This window comes from Vanacampus margaritifer, chromosome 8 (genome assembly GCF_051991255.1).
Source record: "Vanacampus margaritifer isolate UIUO_Vmar chromosome 8, RoL_Vmar_1.0, whole genome shotgun sequence".
Taxonomy (NCBI): domain Eukaryota; kingdom Metazoa; phylum Chordata; class Actinopteri; order Syngnathiformes; family Syngnathidae; genus Vanacampus; species Vanacampus margaritifer.
Window position 1 is genome coordinate 4,281,396 of NC_135439.1, and position 22,396 is coordinate 4,303,791.

At 39.3% G+C, this 22,396-nt stretch overlaps 3 protein-coding genes across 4 annotated transcripts; 2 read left to right on the forward strand and 1 right to left on the reverse strand.

Moving 5' to 3' along the window:
• The first annotated feature begins 347 nt into the window (after positions 1-347).
• LOC144056905 (potassium voltage-gated channel subfamily A member 10-like) lies at positions 348-7,091 on the forward strand. 2 transcript variants are annotated; one of them, XM_077574041.1, is made up of 4 exons: positions 348-480; positions 829-944; positions 2,419-2,524; positions 3,292-7,091. In XM_077574041.1, exons 3-4 carry the CDS (start codon positions 2,519-2,521, stop codon positions 4,945-4,947), a joined length of 1,662 nt encoding a protein of 553 aa, XP_077430167.1. In that variant the 5' UTR covers positions 348-480; positions 829-944; positions 2,419-2,518; the 3' UTR covers positions 4,948-7,091. The 2 variants fall into 2 exon arrangements, with proteins under 2 accessions (XP_077430167.1, XP_077430168.1); XM_077574042.1 differs by having other exon boundaries at positions 829-940.
• A 2,277-nt stretch (positions 7,092-9,368) lies between these two features.
• Positions 9,369-17,323, forward strand: LOC144056906 (uncharacterized). Its single transcript, XM_077574043.1, has 7 exons — positions 9,369-9,384; positions 10,736-10,938; positions 12,257-12,867; positions 13,586-13,696; positions 13,856-13,917; positions 15,789-16,049; positions 16,617-17,323. Exons 2-7 carry the CDS (start codon positions 10,934-10,936, stop codon positions 16,635-16,637), a joined length of 1,071 nt encoding a protein of 356 aa, XP_077430169.1. The 5' UTR covers positions 9,369-9,384; positions 10,736-10,933; the 3' UTR covers positions 16,638-17,323.
• Positions 17,324-20,063: 2,740 nt separating this feature from the next.
• On the reverse strand, positions 20,064-21,957 carry rplp2a (ribosomal protein, large P2a). The gene is made up of 5 exons (XM_077572697.1): positions 21,835-21,957; positions 20,917-21,040; positions 20,456-20,504; positions 20,286-20,381; positions 20,064-20,190 (listed from the first exon to the last, which is right to left on the reverse strand). Exons 2-5 carry the CDS (start codon positions 21,037-21,039, stop codon positions 20,114-20,116), a joined length of 345 nt encoding a protein of 114 aa, XP_077428823.1. The 5' UTR covers position 21,040; positions 21,835-21,957; the 3' UTR covers positions 20,064-20,113.
• Positions 21,958-22,396: the final 439 nt, after the last annotated feature.

The window sequence follows — 22,396 nt, forward strand, 5'->3', positions numbered from 1 at the left end:
CTAGGGTTAGGTTTAATCCAGTTCCTTCCTTCTTTCCTCCCTTCCTACTTACTTAATAAGTCTACTTATTAAATTAAAAAAAAGAAATCATTAAAAAATGTATTTATTTATTTAGATTTGATCAAATTTAAACGTTTTTTCTTTTTCAATTTTTTGCTGGGCAGTTTGATTTATTATTATTTTTTCTCGTGACATTTGAGCCCTGTTTTCGGCGCAAAAAGTCACCTTGGAGTCCACTTATGAGTGTCGATTGTACATCGATAGACTCCTACTTGCTCCTAATCTATACCTCACACATCCGGCAAGGTCAACGCAGGAGTTGTTTCCCCTAAATAGAAGTGGCACATGTTTACCGCACTCAAGTGAGGTTGTTTCTCAATCATGTAAAGTCAAAGAGAAAAAACAACTCCATAGTCCTTTGGAAGCGCTTTTACCTTGCGTGACACGGACAGATGTGCGCAGCTGCGGGTGCCCTGTCAGGTATTGCCCTGTATTGGTTGCACAATGCAGTCTAATCCTCAAGGTGACGCTGGATTGGATGATTGTAGCATGTGTTATTGTGAAGGACAAAAAGAAAAGTGGCGTGGGGGTCGGCGAGGTGGGGGGGGGGTGTCTTCCTTCACACCACGTCAGGCGCTAAATCTCCTATCACTGATGGGAGGAGGGGGGTGAGAAGCCAGGTGAGCCCCCCCACACCACCCCCACCCCCTCGCTATCCCATCCCATCCCTCCCTCAGCATTTAAAACCTTGCACTAGTGTAGGCGTGCGCGCGTGTGTGTGCATTGTTTTGCATTTGTGCGCATGTGGCAGCTCTCATTTCCGATCAGGTGTTCAATTACCCAATGGGAGCTTTGATAGGGACAATCTGAGTGGGAGTGCGGCTGAGGCAGGAGGGCAGAAGACGAATAGGAAGAAGTGGAGGGCACTCCTGGCGAGCCGGTAGGTGAGCGAGTAATCCTTTATGATTGTTTTCATTTGTTTGTGTGTTGCTGGAGGTGATGTTGTCATTGTTCAATGTCAGCTGACTGGAAGATGCAAAGTTTTGTTGTTGTTGTTTTTTTTTGCTGACATTGCACAATCGCTATTCGGTCTCACTGCTGAATGTTTGGTGTGGTGGTGCAATGCAAAAAAAAAATTACAAGATAGAGCGTTGAGGTACGCAGCCAGAAAGTCTTAAGGAGGACTCGTGGGAACGAGAACAATAGAGTGATCAGTCAAGGTTGAATCCAGACTGGACTCTGGTTCGAGTCGATGCAACCTTTGTAGATTTGCATGACCTGGATGACTCCTACCTGCTTTGGTCTATTCCAGGGCCGATAAAGTATACCATTATTAGTTCTATGAAACAATGTCGTATGTATATGTACCCATCCATCCATTTTCTAAACATTTACTTGTGAGGCTCTTTATTATGTTGTGTTTTTGGTGTGTCGTTTACACTGTCATTGTAATTTGCTCGTAACTGTCGCAATCCACTATTGCAATTTATATATATAATTATATATTAATATTTAGATGTATTTATATTCTTAATATTTTTATTATTTTAATATAAATTCTAATATATATATATAAAGTGTGTTTATTTTTATTATTTTATCATTTTATTTTTAGCTTTAAGTATTTTATTGATATTTATAGTTTTGTTTTCTTTTTTATATATGTTTATCCATAGGTGCTTTTTATATCAAATGCTTCAATATTTTATTATGTATTTTATTATTTTGTGTACTCAATTGAAACTGTTTCGATTATTATTATTATTACTATTATTATTATTCACATTTTGTAATACTCCTAAGAACTTGAAAATCACAAATAAGTGTAGTCAATTTGCACCATGTTCACATTTTATTACAGAGCAAAGAATCAATAAGGATACGCCAAAAAAAAGGGGGGCGGGGGGTTAAGAAGAGCAACTTAGTGTTTTGAATATTCTTAAAGTATGTCCTAATCCTATGCTTTAGGTGATGGTATAAACGCTGAGCAACATTAAGCGTTTGTCAAGAAGCGATGAAGAAAAATGCTGAAAAACGGCATAGATAAATAAATAAATAAATTACAGGGGGAAAAATGCGAAATTATAATAACAGTGTATTAAAAACGAATAACAAATAAAGTCGTTAAAGTGTAACCTTTTTATGGCAATTTTTGTCACTGGATTTCAGGCGCAGGTGTACCTAATTAACTACCTGATCAGTTCACGCACACACACACGCACGCATGCACGTGCACACACATTCATTCAGTGTAAGCAGTTTGCTGGGCAAACCTGCCGAGGTTTCACTTCCGTCATGATCTCAAGTCGGAACCTTGCGGGGTATCAGATGGCCAGTTGCGTGCTGATGTTAACAAAAAACGGACCAAAAAAGCATTTAACGCAGCAGGGTTGCTTTTTTGCTCTTCCGTCCGTTCAGGTTACGGAGAGGACTGGAGCTGCCTGGATGCCAGCCAGCAGGGCCGAGGTCCACGCGGGACCCCCTCCTGCATTCCTGACAGCTGAGGAGACGGACAGCAATGGAGGTTTGCACAAATGTTTTAGTGAACAGGGACCGAACTCTGTCACGAACAGCGAAAATCACCCAAAATGGAGTTGCGAATGCAAGATTTCACAAGATGGCGGCAAAGCACTTAAAGAGTATCGCAGAGCATCAGCGCCATGCATCTAGCATGTACACAATCGTGAACCCATGTTACATAAATGACTGTATTTAGTCATTAATATTCAACGCCAACAAACCACCTTGACGTGAGGCATTTTTAAACTGTAGCATCTTAATCAGAGGTGGCAAATCCAGGTCCAGAAAGTAAAAACCCTGCCACAGTTTCGATTTAGCCCCTGGCGCTAGCTAGCTAGCTCCCTAGCAGGTGAACAAGCACCATGGGAGCAAGCTAGGGAGCTAGCTAGCTAGCACGACAACTAAAACAATTAGCGATAAGGGCTAAGGCCAAACTGTGGTAGGGTTTTTACTTTGTGGACCTGGATTTGCCACCCCTAATCTTAATTCTCACTGGCGCATTACACTATGCTGTCAAGTAATCTCTTATTTTGTCCTTGACGCAAAATTCTAATGGCAAAGTAGAATACACAGGCTAATATTAGCATTGAAAGCAAAAGCATACTTTCAGTTTCACGTTGAGCACAAGGTGCATTCAAGGACCACCAACAAAACAAGATATATCAAACCTAAATGAAAAAACACCATCAAAGAATTAAACACATGACAACTTAATTTCCCTCACAGGATAACTAAATAATTGGTCCATCTAATTAATATATTTCTATCTAGGTTCCTCTGGTTAACTTTGAAAACGTGGACGATGTGGGCATCAACTTGGGCGACCCCAGCGACTCTGGCTACCCGACGTCCCCCACGTCGGAGGCGCCGGATCCCGAGCCGTCGCCCCGCCGCCTGGCATCCCCGCGCCCGTCCCCGCGTCTGTCCCCTCGCTGGGGCCGCCGCGAGGGCGGATCTCCTTCCACGCCATCCAAAGCCACGTCCAGCAGCTGCAGCCTGATCTCTAATCTAAAGCTCCTGGTGAGCGGCGATTCGGGTTCCGAAGGCGTCTTCAGCAGGATGCCGAGGGACTGCTATGACAATGAAGACTTGTTCGAGAAGACCGGCGCGGAGGACCGAGACCAGAAGGTGGTCATCAATGTTTCGGGACTGATGTTCGAGACCCAGCTGAGCACCCTCAACCGGTTCCCGGAGACTCTACTGGGCGACCCCGCCAAACGAATTCGCCACTTCGACCCCATGAAGAACGAGTATTTCTTTGACCGAAACAGACCATCCTTCGACGGGGTCCTGTACTTCTACCAGTCTGGCGGGAAGGTCCGCAGGCCGGCCAACGTCCCGTTAGATGTCTTTGCCAGTGAGATCGTTTTCTATCAACTGGGCCACGAGGCCATGGAGCAGTTCCGCGAAGACGAAGGGTTCATCAACGAGCCCGAGGTCCTGTTGCCCACCAACGAGCTCCAAAGACAGTTCTGGCTCCTGTTCGAGTACCCCGAGAGCTCCAGTGCCGCCAAATCTGTTGCTCTAGTCTCGGTTTTCGTCATCGTCATTTCCATCTTTATCTTTTGTCTGGAAACTCTACCGGAGTTCAGGGAGGATGCTGATTTCACTCCCAGTTTGGATCCCGTCGGTAACGGGACCAGTTCAAGTCCTAACCCTGCCGCCAAAGACATCGCAGCCTACCTCACAGACCCTTTCTTTATTGTTGAGACCATTTGTATTATTTGGTTCTGCTTCGAGGCCGGCGTCCGCTTTGTGGTGTGTCCCAGTAAGAGCGACTTCTTCAACAACATCATGAACATCATCGACATTGTTTCCATCATCCCGTACTTCGTCACGCTGGGCACAGAGCTGGCGACCTCTCCCGACGATGACACCAATTCCAGCCAGAACATGTCGCTCGCCATCCTGAGGATCATCCGGCTGGTGAGAGTGTTCCGCATCTTCAAGCTGTCACGCCACTCCAAGGGACTCCAGATCCTGGGCCAGACCCTCAAGGCTAGCATGCGAGAGCTGGGCTTGCTTATCTTCTTCCTCTTCATCGGCGTCATCCTCTTCTCCAGCGCCATCTTCTTCGCCGAAGTGGACGAGCCCCAGACGCAGTTCGTCAGCATCCCGGACGGATTCTGGTGGGCGGTGGTCACCATGACCACGGTGGGCTACGGAGACATGTGCCCCAGCACCATCGGCGGCAAGATGGTGGGCACCCTGTGCGCCATCGCCGGCGTGCTGACCATCGCGCTGCCCGTGCCCGTCATCGTGTCCAACTTCAATTACTTCTACCACCGCGAGACGGAGCAGGAGGAGAAGCAGATGATCGATGCCGCCACAGAAGCGCAGAAGAGCTCGCTGGCCGAGAAGTACGGCAGCGCGGTGTCGCTGGACAAAAGCACCTGGAATGTCGAGAAAAATGGCTTCCACTCGTAGAACAGTATTTTCTTCAGCCGTTTTTCTGCTGCTGCAGCATGATGACAGTATTTAGCTTTTTCTCAAGTTGTCTTCTTTTTGGACAAAGTGAAATATTCACAACTCGGCTCAAGAGGAACCTTTTAACAAGTGCAATTTCCAGCCATCCATTTTAAATAGCGTCGGGATATTTGAACGGGATTGGGCCCAACTGCGAATAACGCAAAAACACGAACCTTAACTTATCGTCTCACAATATATGTCAATAATCTTCCCAAAAGATTTACGCTATAAATGAACCGACAGTCATCGCTTTCTGTAAGCGTAAAAAGCAGGATTGGAGAGGATGGCGTTAAATAATTTTCACCAAAAACTAGGCTGTGCTGAACTATTTCCTGTTTTTTGTTCTTCTTCCTCTTCCAAATTTAGTCTCAAAGTAAGTAGTGTGCTGCCATCTTGTGGTCAACAATGGAATTACATCCAAAACAAACAAGCAGCAGAACAAAATAAGAGTTCTTACCTGACCAAAAAAAAAACGCACAATAGCAGGAACGTGAATCCGGAACCCGCGAGAGGTGGTATATTTAATTGGTAAATAAATTATTTCTCTTTTACAATTAGATAAATTCAAAGCTCTTTTGAATACTAAATGGTGCGACTCAATTAACATGATTCTGCTCAGTCATGAAACTCACTTTTTTCTCTTCCTCTAGGGTTAACATCTTAGTAACCAGCTTGCATGTATGTTGAGAGAGAAGAAAAAACATTTGAGGGATCAAGAACTATTTGGTATTTTAAATAATATTTAGGAATCACTTTTACAACAGTCATGTTACAGTTTGTGTATACACAACAAGGGTATGTTTCTGCATTTTGTGCATGGATTGATTGGCATTTAAGGGATCCAATTCTTGATTTAGCATTTGGCTCACTATTTGGCAAGAACAAAACATTTACAGTGCAAATGTGGTGCATTTAAATGAAATAACTATTGCATTTTGGAGCATTTGCAAATGTTGTAACGGCATCATGTTCAGTATTAGAGGTGTACCTAATGAAGTGTCCAGCGTCCTTGCAGCCCATCCTTGCGGCGACCTCTCCTCAGGCCTCTCCTCCATTACAAAAGCAACAACAAAAGATTCATTACATCCACCTGGGATTCGACTTGACCATATTCACCCGATCTATGAGACTTTCAAGGACGCGCGAGACATCTTTAATTGCAATTGTGATATATAGTTTGCACGTTGTAGAAAAGCTGCAAAAAATATCAATCAAATTCTATTGGAACTCGCATGCAAAACCTACATGAGATATTTTCTTGCCAACTGATCATATTTATGCTTCCGAGCACAAATTAATAGAGTTTATCAGATGATTGCACTGAATGTTAATCTCCATATACTCACTTTGTGAGGCTCTTTAATATACAACATCATCCACAAATGTGACATACTGTAAGGTATATATTTATGCTATAATAAGAAGGGGGGGAGACATTTCCTTTTGCACACTTGAAAGTAATAAACAATGTATCACTTATACTGCATGGCATGCAGAAATGAGGCTCGTACTAAAGTTTGACATAATGAATGTAGCTAATTATAAGGATTTTAACGGTCTAGTGATAATCAAGTGAGGCCGTGAGATGCGCATGCAGCATTTCAATTAGGACAATGTGACCCCATGACACGTTTAAGTAGAGTTTCTATAGCAATGGGGGGGAATGTAGTCTTGCAATAAACGTAGTGTACGCAATAATGTTGCCACATGCGCATAGGGGGGGACCTTTCTGACCCCAGCAACACAGCAATAATTCATATGGGGGGCCAATATCATCGTTTTTAGTGACTTGGCTACTTAGCACTTTATGTTAGGAAGAAGCACTGATTCTTATTAAGGGACCGATGAGCCAAACTGGAGTGGGCTAACTCCCTTTTTTGCCATTTTGCAAGAGAGGACAAAAACATACACTGATGAATCGGGAAAGGTGCTGAGTGCAAAAAAAACGGATGGCCCCCAATGTGTGACAATTCAAACTAAACCATGACTTGGGCCAGGTTTCATCTGAAAGAGTTTGATTGCTGTATTGATTCCTAAAAAAAAAAAAAAAAAAAGCAATTCCGCTAGTTTGTGCACTTGAAAATGACAAAAATGGAGTGTGAGCACGCAGTTGTTAGTGGCTCTGTGCTAACCAATGAATGAGTGAATGTCATGTTATTCATTATGTAAGGAGTGCCTTCCATTAAACATGTATGCTAACTGTGTGGAGTCTCCCGCTCATCATTTGGCTAAGAGCTAATATGTTGCTAGCAGCTCACAGCTGACGCTACAACTGATTGGATTTCAACTTTTTCCTAGTGTCTTTAATGTTTTAGCTGATTTTTTTTTTCAACGTAATATGTAATTTTTTGTGGTTAATATTTTTAAACTCAAGATATTTCATCTAATATTTTGGTATTTTGATGAACATTTTTGCACTGTTTTCAATTTTTATTTTATTTTGTCATAACACTTTTGTAAAATTTCTAAGATTTTCATTTTTCATCTAAGATTTTCAGCTTGTATCCAACTTTCTCTTTTTTCTTGACGGGCGTTCCCTCTGACTCGTCTGAGTGGATGAATAATTTATAAAAGCATCCATTGCTGAGAACAAACGTGTCCGAGCATCAGGCACGCACACACGCATGCAAACACATGCACACACACACACACACACACACACACACACACAGGTGACGCTCACAAGGTCAATGCTGATGCTGCTGTCATTTATAATTCATCAAGTATTACACCAAAGGAATGAGGAGGAATCTATGCAAAGGTCAGCCTAAAATGTAAAACGGCAGTTTAACACCACAGTCAAAAAATTATTTCATGTTTTTGGGAGTTTTAGGTAATATTTTTGACAAATATTTTCTCTTTTTTTTTTTTTTTTTTTTTAGCTATTAATGGGTTTTTTTATTTTGTCATAAAATTCTTGCTTTTCATGTTCGTGTAGTGTTTTTTTTGTCTATGTAACTTTTGTATTGTATTATTTTATCCCCCCCAAAAATATATTTTTTTATTATATTTGTGTGTTTTCATAATGGTTTTGGTGTATTTTTTATCCAATAATTTTGTATTTTACAAATATGTTTGCATTTTTAATATGATTTTGGAGGATTTTTTAAATTTAATTTTAATATTTAGTTATTTTTGTTTTCTTATTGTTATTATTTTAATGTATAAAAAGTGTATTTTTTCCTTCTTTTTGTAGATTGTAGATTGTTCAAATGTGTGCCTAATATTTTGACTTATTTCCCAATTTTTTTTGTGTGTTTTTAACATAATGGTTTTTTTCTTTAATATTTCAGTATTTTGTCTGATATTTGTCTAATTTCAAAAATATATATATATATGTTTTTGTTGTTGTTTTAATTTAATTTTAGTTAATTATTAGTTATAATTGTTACTTAATAATATTATATTAATTTCATTGTTTAACATTACCATACATTTGACATGTACGGTTATGTTATTTGTTGAAATCTAGTTGTTTTGTTTAGTATTTTTTGCCATTGTTACTTTTATGTTTAATACTTTGTATTATTGAATAAATGTGCATGTTACTAGACTAATAATTTGGTGTTTTATAAACCAATATGCATTTTTCTCTTTTTTAAAAAAACAAACATTTTTATCGAATAGTCTTTTACGTTTAAAAAAAAAATTGAGTAATATTTTCCCTTTTATTGTCTGATAATTTTTGGGGTATTTTTGTTGTATTGTTATCCATATTTCCAATATTCCATTACATATTTATATGACGCAGCATTTTTACACCACGGTCTAAAAATAGCACGGTCACATGACTGGCCAAACCATGCCCCACAATTTACAATTCAGCGTGTCGAATCCCTGCTTACTCAGCGGACTGCTTATGCGCTGCATGTAAAACGGGCGTCAAGGTTTTAGCATTTGAGTTAAATATGTGGTCAAGATGCGCCGACGGATGCGCTGACGGATGCGCTGACCTTGACGGCAACACGAGCAGCTTAGAGGTGCCGTATCTTATTGATCGCGGCGTACTCCTGCATGCCTATTCAGCACGTTTGACTTTGCGGGGACGTGTTTTGCATTAGCTTTTGGAAAAAGGTGAATTAGCTTAATAAAATTGCTTTTAAAAAAAACTGTGTAGGTGAGATTTATTCTGAATAGTTAAAGGAAGGTTTTACAAAAAAAAATATCAATCGATGAATTTGTGATTGACTGGGTTTGGGCTCTGGTTTTGGTTGTGTGTCGCCATTGGTTTTGAGTGTGGTCCTGCCCTTCCTCGTGTCGACCAATCAGTGCCCTCGGCCACTTGTGTCTTGCCCCAGGTGTGTCTTGTTGTCTCGTTAGTGTGTGTGTATTTAGTTCCCTGTTTTTTTTTTTTTTTATCAGTCCTTGTGGGGATCATTGTCGCTGTCACCTCTGGTGTGCTGTTTGTTACTTTGATTTTGGATATTTTCAGATCTTTGTTTGTTTAGAGTTAACCAGTACCCCTGTTAGTGTTTTTGTAAAATAAATTAGGTTCAGTATAACCTGCATTCCTGCTCCACAAGTAGCCAAGACCCTTGTAGAGCCGGCATCATGTTAGCTAGCAGCTAACATGTTAGCTAGCAGCTAACATGAGGTGTCGACTCAGTTGCCGATTTACTAAAAAGCTTTGGTAGCAACAGTGCCCTTCATTTTAACATTTTGTGCTCAGTGCAGGATTCAACCTGTTTGACCTCACTGTTAAAACGGCTTTATGATTTATGAATACCTAACAGCCCAGTAACAAAAATAAAGGGAAAAGTCCCCCTTAAGTGATACTCAACAGCGATAAACATGATAAGAGTGAACGTAGGTTTTGGTGTAAACAAACCAGACGGCAGCTGACTCACTTTAAGTCAGATGATCTCATCGTAAACGGAGAGAGGGGCGGCAACTTTGGGAGAAGTGGATGTGCTTCCTGGAAATCAGCCTGGAGGGACTTGGGGAGGGCAAAACAGGGCTTTGTTAACGGAGATACACTATGACACACACTTTCTTTCTTTCCAACTTTCTTTCCTTCCTTCCTTCCTTCCGAGAGGATTATTTCAAACAAAGTCATTCCAAATCAATGACGGATTTATCAGTTAAAATTTTATTTTATTTTATTTAGTGCATTAACTAATTCATTAATCACAAAAAAACTGTCACATTAATCATGTATTAATGCAGATTAATCGCAACATTAATTTTTGACCACAGATTATCTTTTATCTTGACAGCGAATGGTTACGTTAAAGGTAGCACAGGTTGTGTTTGAGCAATAAACATAACTACACGCATTAGAGCATTTAATAAATGTTTACGTAACACATTTTGAATATTTGTTCATGTCAAACTATCGGAGTTATTTTTAAATGACGCAAGTAACGAACTGATTAGAAAAAGAGCAGAATGACGGTGTGCGGTGGATCAAAACATGTTGAAGATGTCCTCATAACATGAAATGTTGAAAGAATTAACACATAACATGTGCTCTTTATTTTTGGCAGGCAAAAAAATGTTTTGATTAAAAAAGCCTTTTTAATTAAGAGGTTAATCGTGATTAATCACAATTCGAAAATGTGATTAATATGATTTAAAAAATGTAATCGTTTAACAGTTCAGAACTTTCATGCCACGGAGGGAAGCAACTGGATGAATAGAATAAAAGAGAAATTGGGTCATCGAGTTGTTGCGTCCATAAAGCGAGTAAGTCAGGGCCAATCACGGAGAGCTTGCCTAATACAGTCATAATGCCTGGTTGGCGCAGGTGAGGAGGGAGTTTCCGTCCCCGCCCCCCCTGGCCTGACGTCAGTGGCAACGTCACACCAGCTCAGGTGAGGAAGTGGAGCGTTGACACTGCCAACAAACAAGAAGCAGCAGCAGAAGAGCGGCGTTCCTCTTTTCAAAGCGCACACACAGAAACAAGACACTTTTTAAGCAGTTGACCGTCACCTCATCGCACTCAATGACGTGAGTTTTGCCATTCGATCTTGTTTTATTCAATGCAAAACAATGTTATTAATAATGTATGTAGATTCTGCTGTTGCTTGAGGCGAACGCTCTTACTGTTTGAAATACAGCACTTAATTATCTAAATCAACATTTGTGTTTATTGAGCATCAATGTCTGTGATGATGCAAAAGCTGTTTTCTGTCTTTGTTTTTATTTTTATTTTCCTTACTTTTGATGCACTTTTTAGAGGCGAACGGCTGCATTTTTGTTTTCCTAACGCAAATAATTGGATTGGAGCAGCGAGTTATTTGCGGTTCATGTAGATTCAGTTTCAATGGTTTGAGTACTATATATATATATATATATAGCTATATATATATATATATATATATCACTCCATAGGTTTTCAATAGGGTTGAGGTCTGGGGACTGAGTTGGCCATGGGAGGAGCTCGATTCCGTGTCTTGTGAACCAAGACAGAGTAATTGAAATTGAGTTTCTTTCAAGGATAATAAAAAAAAAAGGTAAAATAAATAAAAAGAATTAAGCAACACTGGATGAAGCTAAAATAACAAAATCATAAAGATAAAAGGGACGTAATGTATAAAATAAAAATTGTTATAAAAGCAAATCCAATCAAGAGCGTGTATTGGCAGCAAATAATAATAACAACGATAACAATAATAATAATAATTTAGGTTTAATCTTATAAAGTATCTACACGCAGAAATGAAAATAAAGCAAAAACATAATAAAACATTTCTTATTTTGTTATATATATATATATATATATATCGCTGATTCAATCAATAGTTTCTAATGCAAGAGCTCTTTTCTCTTTTGTCTGAGTCATTAAATGCCAAGTGTGACGAAAAGATTTAATATTGTGCAACAATAAGCCTCTAATGATGCAACATCTTATATTCTGTTGACTTCCTTTATAGTTCACACAAATGTAAAAAGTTAGAAAAGTTTTTAAGGGAACTATTTATGGCCACATCCAGGTTTTTCCTAACACAAAATATGAGGCTAAATTAAACATGATATATATATTTTTTAAATACAAATAAATCCAGTCAAGAAAGTGTCCCAGCTGCAACTAATTCAAATAAAGCATAACAAAAATTAGCAACTGAAGCAAACAATGTAATAATATAAATTATATTATGTAAAGTATATTAGTATTTTTTTCCAAATGTAAAAAATGTGCAATAGCATCAAATAAAAAAGAAGCAAAAAATTAAAAAAAAATTTGCAGCTGTAGAAAAAAAACTAAATACATAAGGCAAATCAGATACAATTTATAAACATATATTTATTCTCTCTCTCGCTGCAGTTGTCCTACCATGGAAGCCCAACGATGGCCCAGCAACAGTCCTGTGATTTCAGTGGCGCCCAACGACACGCGACGTCTTCTGGAAGTCTACGTCAAACGCAGCCTCAGCCTCAACGACGAATCGCTGGGAATCAAGCGTGCCGAGCGCAAACTCAAATGGGTGACCATCCCCAAAAGGCACCGGAGACACTCCAGCGACCCCTCCATTCACTTGGCCGAGGGCTTGAACGACGGTACGATCCGGTCGCTCGCACCCGACGAAACTCCCCCGGACGCACCGCCGGACGACAAATTCAGCAAAAAGTCCAAGAAGAACAAAAAGCCCTCCTTGTGGAAGAACTTCCTGGGTCTGTTCTCGCGGAGGAACACTGAGGAGAAAGATGAGGAGCAGGAGAGTCCGGCTGACGTTTCCGAGGCGTGCGACGACGACGCGGACCGCGCCGCCGTGTCTTTGCCCGCCGCCGCCGCCGCCGCCGCTCCGGCCTCTCCGGTAAAGAAGAAGCCCTCCAAGAGAATGACTTTGAAAAGAAGGTTCTCCAAGAGACGTCTGTCCCTCATCAAGATCAACAAGAAAGAGGACTTGAACCCCGCAGACATCACCGGAGTAGAAGGTACGATTTCACAACCGCTTATAAAGGACGTGCATTTAACTCTTTCACTGCCAGACGTTTTCAGAAACAGGTTGTCCCCACTGCCAGCCGATTTAAGCATTTTGAGTGATCTTTCAAGGTCCACAGAAAATGTTGTGTTTGGACTATGGAAACACACATACTACCAAATGAAAGATTGGACTCTCAGCTTTCATCAGAAAAAAAAAGTTTGTTTCTACCTTATTCCGTTCTTCAGTAATCAACAATAGAAAATGGTTACTTTCACCGAAATTCTCTGTTTTGAAACAAAAAACGGAGAAAAAGAGCTTTTTGTGAAACGATGTTATTTCATGCACTCTAGTGAATTGTACACTTCTTTTTATCTATGAATGATGCCACAAACACCTAAATAGTGCTTTACTTCTGTAAAACGCTTTCACCAACTTTCACCACAGCTCCGGAAGCCTTGCCCGCACCCGTTTCAAAAAAAAAATTTAAAAAATTGGATGACGTCTTTAGACGTCATTAGCAGTGCTCCGTAGGTTTTTACTTGACGTCTATAAACGTCAATGGCAGTGAAAGAGTTAATTGATAGATGAGCAGAGATGCATTATTTGGAGTCAAAAGACAACTTTCACACCAATTACTGGATCGTTTCCTATTGGCGCACTGCGTGGGAATCTTTGTTTGGTTAGAAGGTGTGCATTGCATTTACTAATATCCCGTTGTTTATTTTCAGCTGTGGTGAGCGTGGAACCGACCATCACCTACTATGAGAAGGTGTCCGAGGAGCTGGAGAAGATTCTCCACGAGGTCAAGGAAAACGAAGAGGTGGTGACCATGTCCGACGGTAATTGCATTTTTTCCATAATGTTGCTAGCGTTTTTGGGGTCCGTAGTATAGTGGTTCACATTGTTGACAACCCAACCCAGAGGTGTGACTTGTTCCGGGTAGGTTGGTCAGTAAATTGATGCCAACTCAACCTCTTGTTCTTTTTCCTTCCCCGCAGAGGAAGTCATCAACCGGATCATTGCTTTGACAAAAGAGCAAGGAGACGCTATCGACGGAAAGGTCAGTCAGCGGCCATTACCCAAATCCTAACAAACATAATATTCATTTCACATATTACTCACGGACACATGATTCATCATTAATCAGGTCATATATGTTGCAGGTGGGCAGGTTACATAGCGCTGGCGATGGGCAAAAATGTTTGTTCAGTAACTTCAGTCATTAACATTACATCATCAATTAGAGCAGCCATTTATATTGATCAATAATCTGTAAAAATGTGGACTGACCTATATTATAGATTTGTGGGAAATGTTGGAATTTGCCATATTGTCACATGTTTTTTTTTTTAGTGCGATGGCAGTGATAGGCAGTGAGAAGGTATGCTAGTTAACTCATTCACTGCCATTGACGGCTATAGACGTCAAAAATTCATTCAAACCATTTCTATTAGTTTCACTTTTTTTTTCCACTTTTGTTAACAGGAGTATGAAAGCCTAGAATAAAGTGTATTGTACATTTATAACAGATATAAAATTTGTGATTAATCTTGAGTTAACTAGTGAAGTCATGTGATTAATTACAATAGTAAAAATAATCGCCTGATGCCCCTAATTAAAAAAAGAAAGAAAATATTATAAAAAATTAGGGCCATCAGACGATTACATATTTTTATTGTAATTAATCGCATGACTTCAATAGTTAACTCACGATTAATCACATTGAGAGGAACCGGTTGAGGTGGCTCGGGCATCTGGTTCGGATGCCTCCTGGACGCCTCCCTGGGGAGGTGTTCCGGGCATGTCCTACCGGCAGGAGGCCCCCGGGGACGACCCAGGACACGCTGGAGAGACTATGTCTCTCGGCTGTCCTGGGAACGCCTTGGGGTCCCGTCGGATGAGCTGGCTGAAGTGGCTGGGGAGAGGGAAGTCTGGGCTTCCCTGCTAAAGCTGCTGCCCCCGCGACCCGACCCCGGATAAGCGGAAGAAGACGGACGGACGATTAATCACAAATATCATATCTGTTCTAAACGTACAATAAAAAAAATTCTAGGTTTTCGTACTCTTGTTAACAAAAGTGGAAAAAAATAGAAATTAACTCTTTGACTGCCAGACGTTTTCAGAAAAGGGATGCCGTGGGTGCCAGCCGATTTTAAGCATTTTGACTGATCTTTCAAGGTCCATAGAAAATTATGTGTTTGGACTATTGAAACACACATACTACCAAAAAAAGATTGGACTCTCATCTTTCATCAGAAAAAAAAAGTTTGTTTCTACCTTATTCCGTTTTTCAGTAATCCACAATAGAAAATGGTTAGTTTCACCTCTGTTTTGAAACAAACGTCTTTTAACGTCTTTGGCACTCCTCCATAGGATTTTACTAAACGTTATTTAACGTTTTTGGCAGTCAAAGAGTTAAATGGAAAAAAAACTACTAGAAATAGTTTGAATGTATTTTTGACGTCTATAGCCGCCAATGGCAGTGAATGAGTTAAGTAGTTTTAGTAGGTCGGTTTACAGGAAGGTATGCCGAGTGGATAGATTAGAGGTTAGGAAGGTAGTTTTGAGGTTAGTAGGTACAGTAGGTTTAATGGGTGGTTAGATGTAGTTACATCCTTAGGTAGATTAGATGAGCCTACGTATAAGCTCAATGGGTAGAAATGTTGTTAAATGGTCAAACATTATTATGATTAACCAGCTGTATCACAAATGGAGTGATAAGAGGTCATGGTGGTCAAAGTTCAAGCTTCAACATGCATGCGTGCGCTATTTAGTTCTGCATCATGCCTCATTGCCCACTATTGACTTTCAACAATAGCCACACCTGAAGAGATTAGCACGGATGCTAACGCAGCAGTAGTTGATTAGAGCTCAACAACATGAAGGATTTTCTTGGTTGACATTTTAAAATTTGTCTGGTTTTCCATGCAGATTAAAGACAACACCACCCTGAGCAACTTCTTCCAGGGGATGACATACACGTCCTTCCAGAGACTGGCCGACGCCTACTTGCTGGAGGAGGCGTCGCCCACTCGTACTCAGCCCACCGTCCTGTCCACGGCACCCGAGCTGGTCAAGCTGGCCTTCACTTTGGACTTCACGGCTCGTGTCGCCGGCCTCTCCCGCCAAAACGTCTGTCACATCACAGGACTGGGCAACCGTTACCTGCAAGATCGATTTGAATATAAACAAGTAAGACGTTAGGATTATTTTCTTGATCAGTTTAAATCTCACGGAAAAACCAAAAACATCACAAAAAGAAAAGACGTACAGTATACATAATATAATATAATATAATATAATATATTATAATATAATATAATATAAAAAAATAGACAAAGTGCAATTCCGAGAGAAATTGCGTGGGAATGCTGAAAGCTGAATGCATGCAAAAAGCCAATGATGTAAATTGAAAGATATAGTATGTGAAAATTACAAATGATTAATTGTGAATGATAAATAAATAAAAAGAAACGAACTGCAATCTGTCTAAGGTGGTATTCGAACCACTGCCTCCTGTTTACTGGTCAAAAATGTCAAAGTCTGTCCCATTGAAAATGAATGGGAAAAAGTTTATATTTAACATTAAATTGTGAGAAAACTGTAAGTAATGTGGACTCAGATGATATATTACTAGGAAGGCTTCATTTTTTTTAAAGCAAGTATGAAATAATAATAAAGGTTAGAAACAACATAATGATAGTGTATTAGGTGATTTTTATTTTATTTATTTTTTAATCGGTCTGCGGTCTCTTGCAGGCGTGTTCGGACCATCCCTAATGACGGAGGAGGCGGCTAATGCAACACCATTTCCGGAAGAAGTGAAGCCAAGCTGAGGATCAGGATGTGGTGCAAGTTTCCAGTTTGACTCGCTCGTGTTGAATGATGCCAAAAGAGCATAATTTGCTGACACGGATGCTTTTGAGGACATTCCAAATGGAACTTTACCGTAGTAGCTGGATTTACTATTGGAGTCGAGTTGTGCTGCAGAGTTTATGAGTAATTAGGGTGGCAGCATAAATGAAAAAAATGAAAAAAAAAAAACACAGGCGATTAAATGTGAAGTAAATATGCTACATCAGAGGTATGTGCGTCATTAGACAAGCTAAATAATTGTGGACATCGGCAAGTAGAGTACCGTGAATGTAGACACTCTTTTAAATCAATGGGAGGAGTCAACTGAACGCTACGTTATTATGAAATATTTGTCGTGTTTGTTTAAGTATTATTGTTTACTTCCGTGTAAAGCTATTCACTAGCAATTTGGACATCTGCGGGTTGTTTCATGTGCTCCATCAATGTAAACATATTGGGTCAAACTCATTTTTTATCAGGAGAAAAAAAAAAAAAAAAAAAGACAATTTAGCAAGATATTTTGAAAACAAGAAATAGTAAACACATTTTATTTGCTTTAGTGGACCGGGAAGTTTGACATTACACCTGAACTACTGCTAAAAAAAAATAAATCATAATGATAAAAAAACAATCATGATCACATGATTGTAATTGGGCACTTGCACCCGCAGTGTAAATCCAGTCTTTGTGATGATTGTGAATGATGTAACGTTTTATTCATTTTGTTGAGAGTCAACTTTTAGTTTACTATCCCACAATTTCACAGTTAAAAGAGTGTTATTTTTATTTGTGTTAGTCTTATTTACTGTAAGCTCCAATCAGCTGTGAAATGTTTTTTTTTAATGTGAATGCAGGCATTCATCTTGTAAATAAAAATGTCGAATCAACAAAAGCTACCATGTCGTTTTTGTATGTAGGACAAAAGTTGGAGCAGATTAGCATTGTGTTGTGTTAGCCTCTGCCAAAAGCACGCTAAGCCAAAGGGGGAAAAGTCAAACAAGCGCCACACCTTTTGTCAACCTAATAACCTGACTTGTAGAAACAACATCACGCTGCGTGGAAGCACGCGAAATGCAGTGCGGAAATTCCAACACGTTGAGACTTTTAGGAACGTTTGGTGTTGAATTATGTAACACAGAGAGCCTCGCCACACCTCATTTTGGCCCAACGTGCCTAGCGTGTAATTAAGAAATGAAATGTGCAGGCAACATGTCAGCAGCAAGGAGGAAGCGCATTCTGATGGATGCCACCTGAGGAACAGGTTTCCCCCGCAGGCATGCTGGGACGAGGAAGGCCTTAAAACGTCCCGTCGCACGACACGTTATTTCCTACACGGAAACACATTTGGGAAACGGATTCTAACGAAATACCGTACATCATGGAAAACAATGTGGACGTGTTGAAAGTGACTCTTTATCCACTACTATACAATTTAATATATTTCCTTGTACTGTATCTATGTTAGTGTTCAAATGGTGCATAATGAATGACACAGGCTCATGATAATAATAAATATAGGAATAAGACATCTACCTATTTTTTGATTAACGCTTACCTGTAGTCCTACAACACCGCTGTATGTTTATATTGGTTTTGATGGTGGCACTTTTTATTTATTTATTATCTACATGGTACTTTGTGTATTCCAGAGTAGGGAATAAGAGAAGGATTTTGAAAACAGCCTACTGTAAAACACTATTTATAAGAGTCCTTTTAATGGACCATATATGGAAACATATGACAACTTTCCTGTTTTGGATAAAAATTTAAAATAAAAATTAAAAAAATTCGGGAAATAGGAGATAAATACGTTTGACTGAACGACAGTAGCTTGTCTAGTGAAAAATATAGCCTGCTATATTTTCAGATTTTATTTTATTGCATTCAACAAAGTTTGTTACCTTCCTGTTGATTTTTTTTAAACTCACAAATAACGTGTTTTTTTTTCAAATGGATTTTAATGGACGCCAATATTGCTGCTGTTAAATATTAATAATAATAATAATAAACCTCATAATTATTGTATGTTTTTTATATATTAAAAATATATTATTCATAACTTTTATTGCATATTCAAACCAAAATGGGTTTTCATTGTATATATACATATATCCACCAAAAAATATATAAAAAAATAATCACAACTCCAATTTTTGGATTTTTAAGTTGAAAAATAGGTAAGGTAAGCTTTCTAAGTGTTTCAGATATGTTTTTAGTCATTTCAGTGGTTTCATTTCCATCCCCAATTTTGAAAAATTATTATGACTGCAATATATATATATATATATATATATATATATATATATATATATATTGGTTTAAAGAAGAAAAAAAAAGTAAAACAATTTTGATAGACATGCTTTTCTTGGACAGTGATAAAAAGCACGGAAAATGCGAACATATACTTTTGGGTGTGCAAAGCCGTACTTTCCCAACAACACGGCCCTCCTTCAAGTTCTTCGTGACTGTCCGCTGCCACACCACACAAGCAAACTACAATGTGACGTCAAAGTCTCAGACTGAGGTCTTAAATGTAGAGATGTTTATGGGATGCCTGTCGTGGATTCCCCGAAGCAATTCCAACACGGTCGTTTTCTGATAAGAGCTAAGTGAAACAGGAAGCAAAAGTGGAGGGGAAAAAATAACAGCAGTGACACCACTGCGACGTGTGTGTGGTCGGAGATATGCGATATGGCGCAACTTCCTGTGAAAAAAAAACAAAGGGTTACCTAACAGATGATATGATCACAAGTAGGCTATACTGATTATAAATGACATGGAATGCGTTTCAATTTTCCATCAGCGACTGAAACACTTCCTTATATTCTGTATAAGTTTTTGTTCTCAACCTGGACAAACGGTGAGGTCATTTTGAGTTTTCTAGTTTTTTCAAAGAATCGGCTTTTAGATTTGCTTTCTCAATGCAAATTGTCTGGTGTTTTTTTTTGTCATTAGTTTCTGTACAGTAAGGTTGATATAATGGCAATACTCATGTAGTAAATAGTATAAATAACAATCTGTTAGGGTCGCTTTGTAGTGTCTCAAAAAGATCATCACTGGGTGGTGTAGAGTGGGAAGCTTCTCACAAGTGGCACTTTACTGCCCCTCACATGCCAGCTTCGGTACTACAACAAACATCTTTTGGTGAGGTGTGCTGTTTGGTCTTCATGGGGTAACCACAGTAACAGTAACTCTCGCACCCCGACCAATCCCATCACCAGATGAGGCCAACAAACGTAAACGTTGTTTTTTGTAAGCTGTTTCTGTGTCAGGACTAATGGTGAGCTTCCCTTCTGTAAAATGTACATGTCAATTTTTTGGGAGTGTCAAAAAAGGGTCACAAACACTGTATTCTGTGTAAACCTTTTACTTTTTTATTGCTTTTTAGTAATAAAGGCAGATTAATCAAAGAGTCCAAAGCCCATGTCTTCATCCGACTCTTCTGATTCTTCCTTCTTCTCCTCCTTTTTCTCTTCCACTAAAAAAAAAAGAAATGATAACAGTCAGGATTGTTTATTTGCCTTCTATAATAATTCAAAGTATACACAAGTCAAGCCAGTAACGTATACATACCAGCAGCAGGTGCAGCCCCTGCGCTAGCGGTCCTACCTGCAGCGGCAGGAGCCGCCACAGCGCCACCCGCTGGTACGGAGGCTAACTTAGCTAGGCCTGCAAGCGAAAAGAAAATTGAGCATTTCTTGGTGAAGCATGAAAAAAAATTATTTTTATTATAAAACATTTACCTGAATTCATGACTTCATTGATGTTTTTCCCTTCCAACTCACTAATGACCTGCACGGGAATACTGCTCAGGTTAAAAAACAGCAATTACTAATGAAAAATGTTAACTTGGGCTGTTTACAGTTGAACTTGAAGAATGTAGGGGAATTAACTCAAATTTAAGTCTTATTAGTTATTACTCTGTTATTGAATGCTATTTGTACATTAATTTGTTGTGATCCATTGCTCTTGCTTTCTCTTGATATGGGCGTTTAAATGCATTTGTATTGTTTTCAGAATGTGTTTATAGACCTTAACAAATGTAAGCACCATATATGTTATAAAAACATGCCTAGGGAGTATTTAAAAGGTGTATTTACATTTTTCAGACTTTTACTACGGAGTAGTCTTTAACCTAACGGCCCACAAAGGAGAGGATTCAAATTTGTTAGTGGTAATGTATACAGATGAATTAACTGCATACCTTGTTTAAGCGTTCATCATCAGCCTCGATCCCTACGCTGCTCAAAATGGCCTTGATGTCTTTGGCCGAGGGGCTGTTTTTCCCACCGAGGACAGCCAACAGGTAAGCGGCCACGTAACGCATTCTGTTGACATCACAGACACATTGCAATTCAGTTGACATCTTCCTTCAAAATAAGTCACATCGAGCATCTAGGAATCACCAGAACGTTTTTTTTTTTTGTCAAACCATGAACTCATAAATGTTGATTATTCTCCCATAATACAATGTAACAACAGACTAAATTATTATTAATAATTATGAAATGAAATTATCAGGCACTGTTAACAAAAATAAATATGTAGTCCTGAAAATAAATATAACAAAACATAAAAAGGAATTCAATCTAAGAAGAAAACGTCTTCTTAACCCTAACTTTCACCACAAAAACTTAAATATCAAACTTGAATTTAAAATGAAATATCATAGAAAATGTTGCCTGAATGACGTAAACTACAAAGGTTCTTCGAATCCTACCAGAGGGCCTGTCGCTCACCCGGTATGACTCTTAGAGGACCTGTTGTCTTAGCTTAACTAGCCTAGCCTAGCCTGGCTAATATTAGCAGCCGCCACAGACAGGCATTTGAAAGCATGATCAGAAGGAAGGCAACGTAAGTAAACCTTATTCAGTGTATGAAGTAAACGTAATGAATTTTGTTGTAGAAGCAAGAGAAATCTTATATGCGCGATGTAATTATGGCAGCATGGCGGCAGATCGTTCCCCCTCGTCCTCCATTTATGGGACAACACAAGTCGGCGTTGGGCCCCGGTTAAACCCTTATAGACTATGAGAGGCAGGCATGGGGTAGATGCGTCCCTAATACTATTATATTCACATACTCAGCGAACACGAGACAAACGATGGTGGTTTTGACTTACTTTAAGTCTGAACAGACACGAAACGTCGGTCACGCTCGGAAATCCAAAAGAGAGAGGGAAGGGGGGCGTTTCGAAAAGATGTAAGACTAGGATGTTGACATCCAATTGGTCCGTTTAGACGCCAGTCAATACGTCACGACTTTCCATGTATCATCAAATGGCAAATTACTTGACATAGATTGTGCATAAGCATTCTAACAATATGATTGAACATAGAGAATAAAATGAAAAAAATAAAAATAAAATAAAATCAATTCGCCACGACTTCAGCGTAAACCGTCACTTACGAGTTGGAATAACGCAATGCGCATGCGCCATGGACACGCTGATGTAAGTTTGTTGTCTCTCGTAGTATTTTTGCAATTTGTATTTCAACTCGTAAAGCCATTGATTATTATGCAACCATGGTAATTCATTCTTTGTTGAGTATGTTATTGCTGTTATCCAGTTCTAGTTGCCGACATTTAATTAGTTACACCTGCCCAATCAAATGTAATGAGGAACGAGATGTGTCACAAATTCAATGCAATGCAAAAACATCTGACTTCAATAATGTGTATTA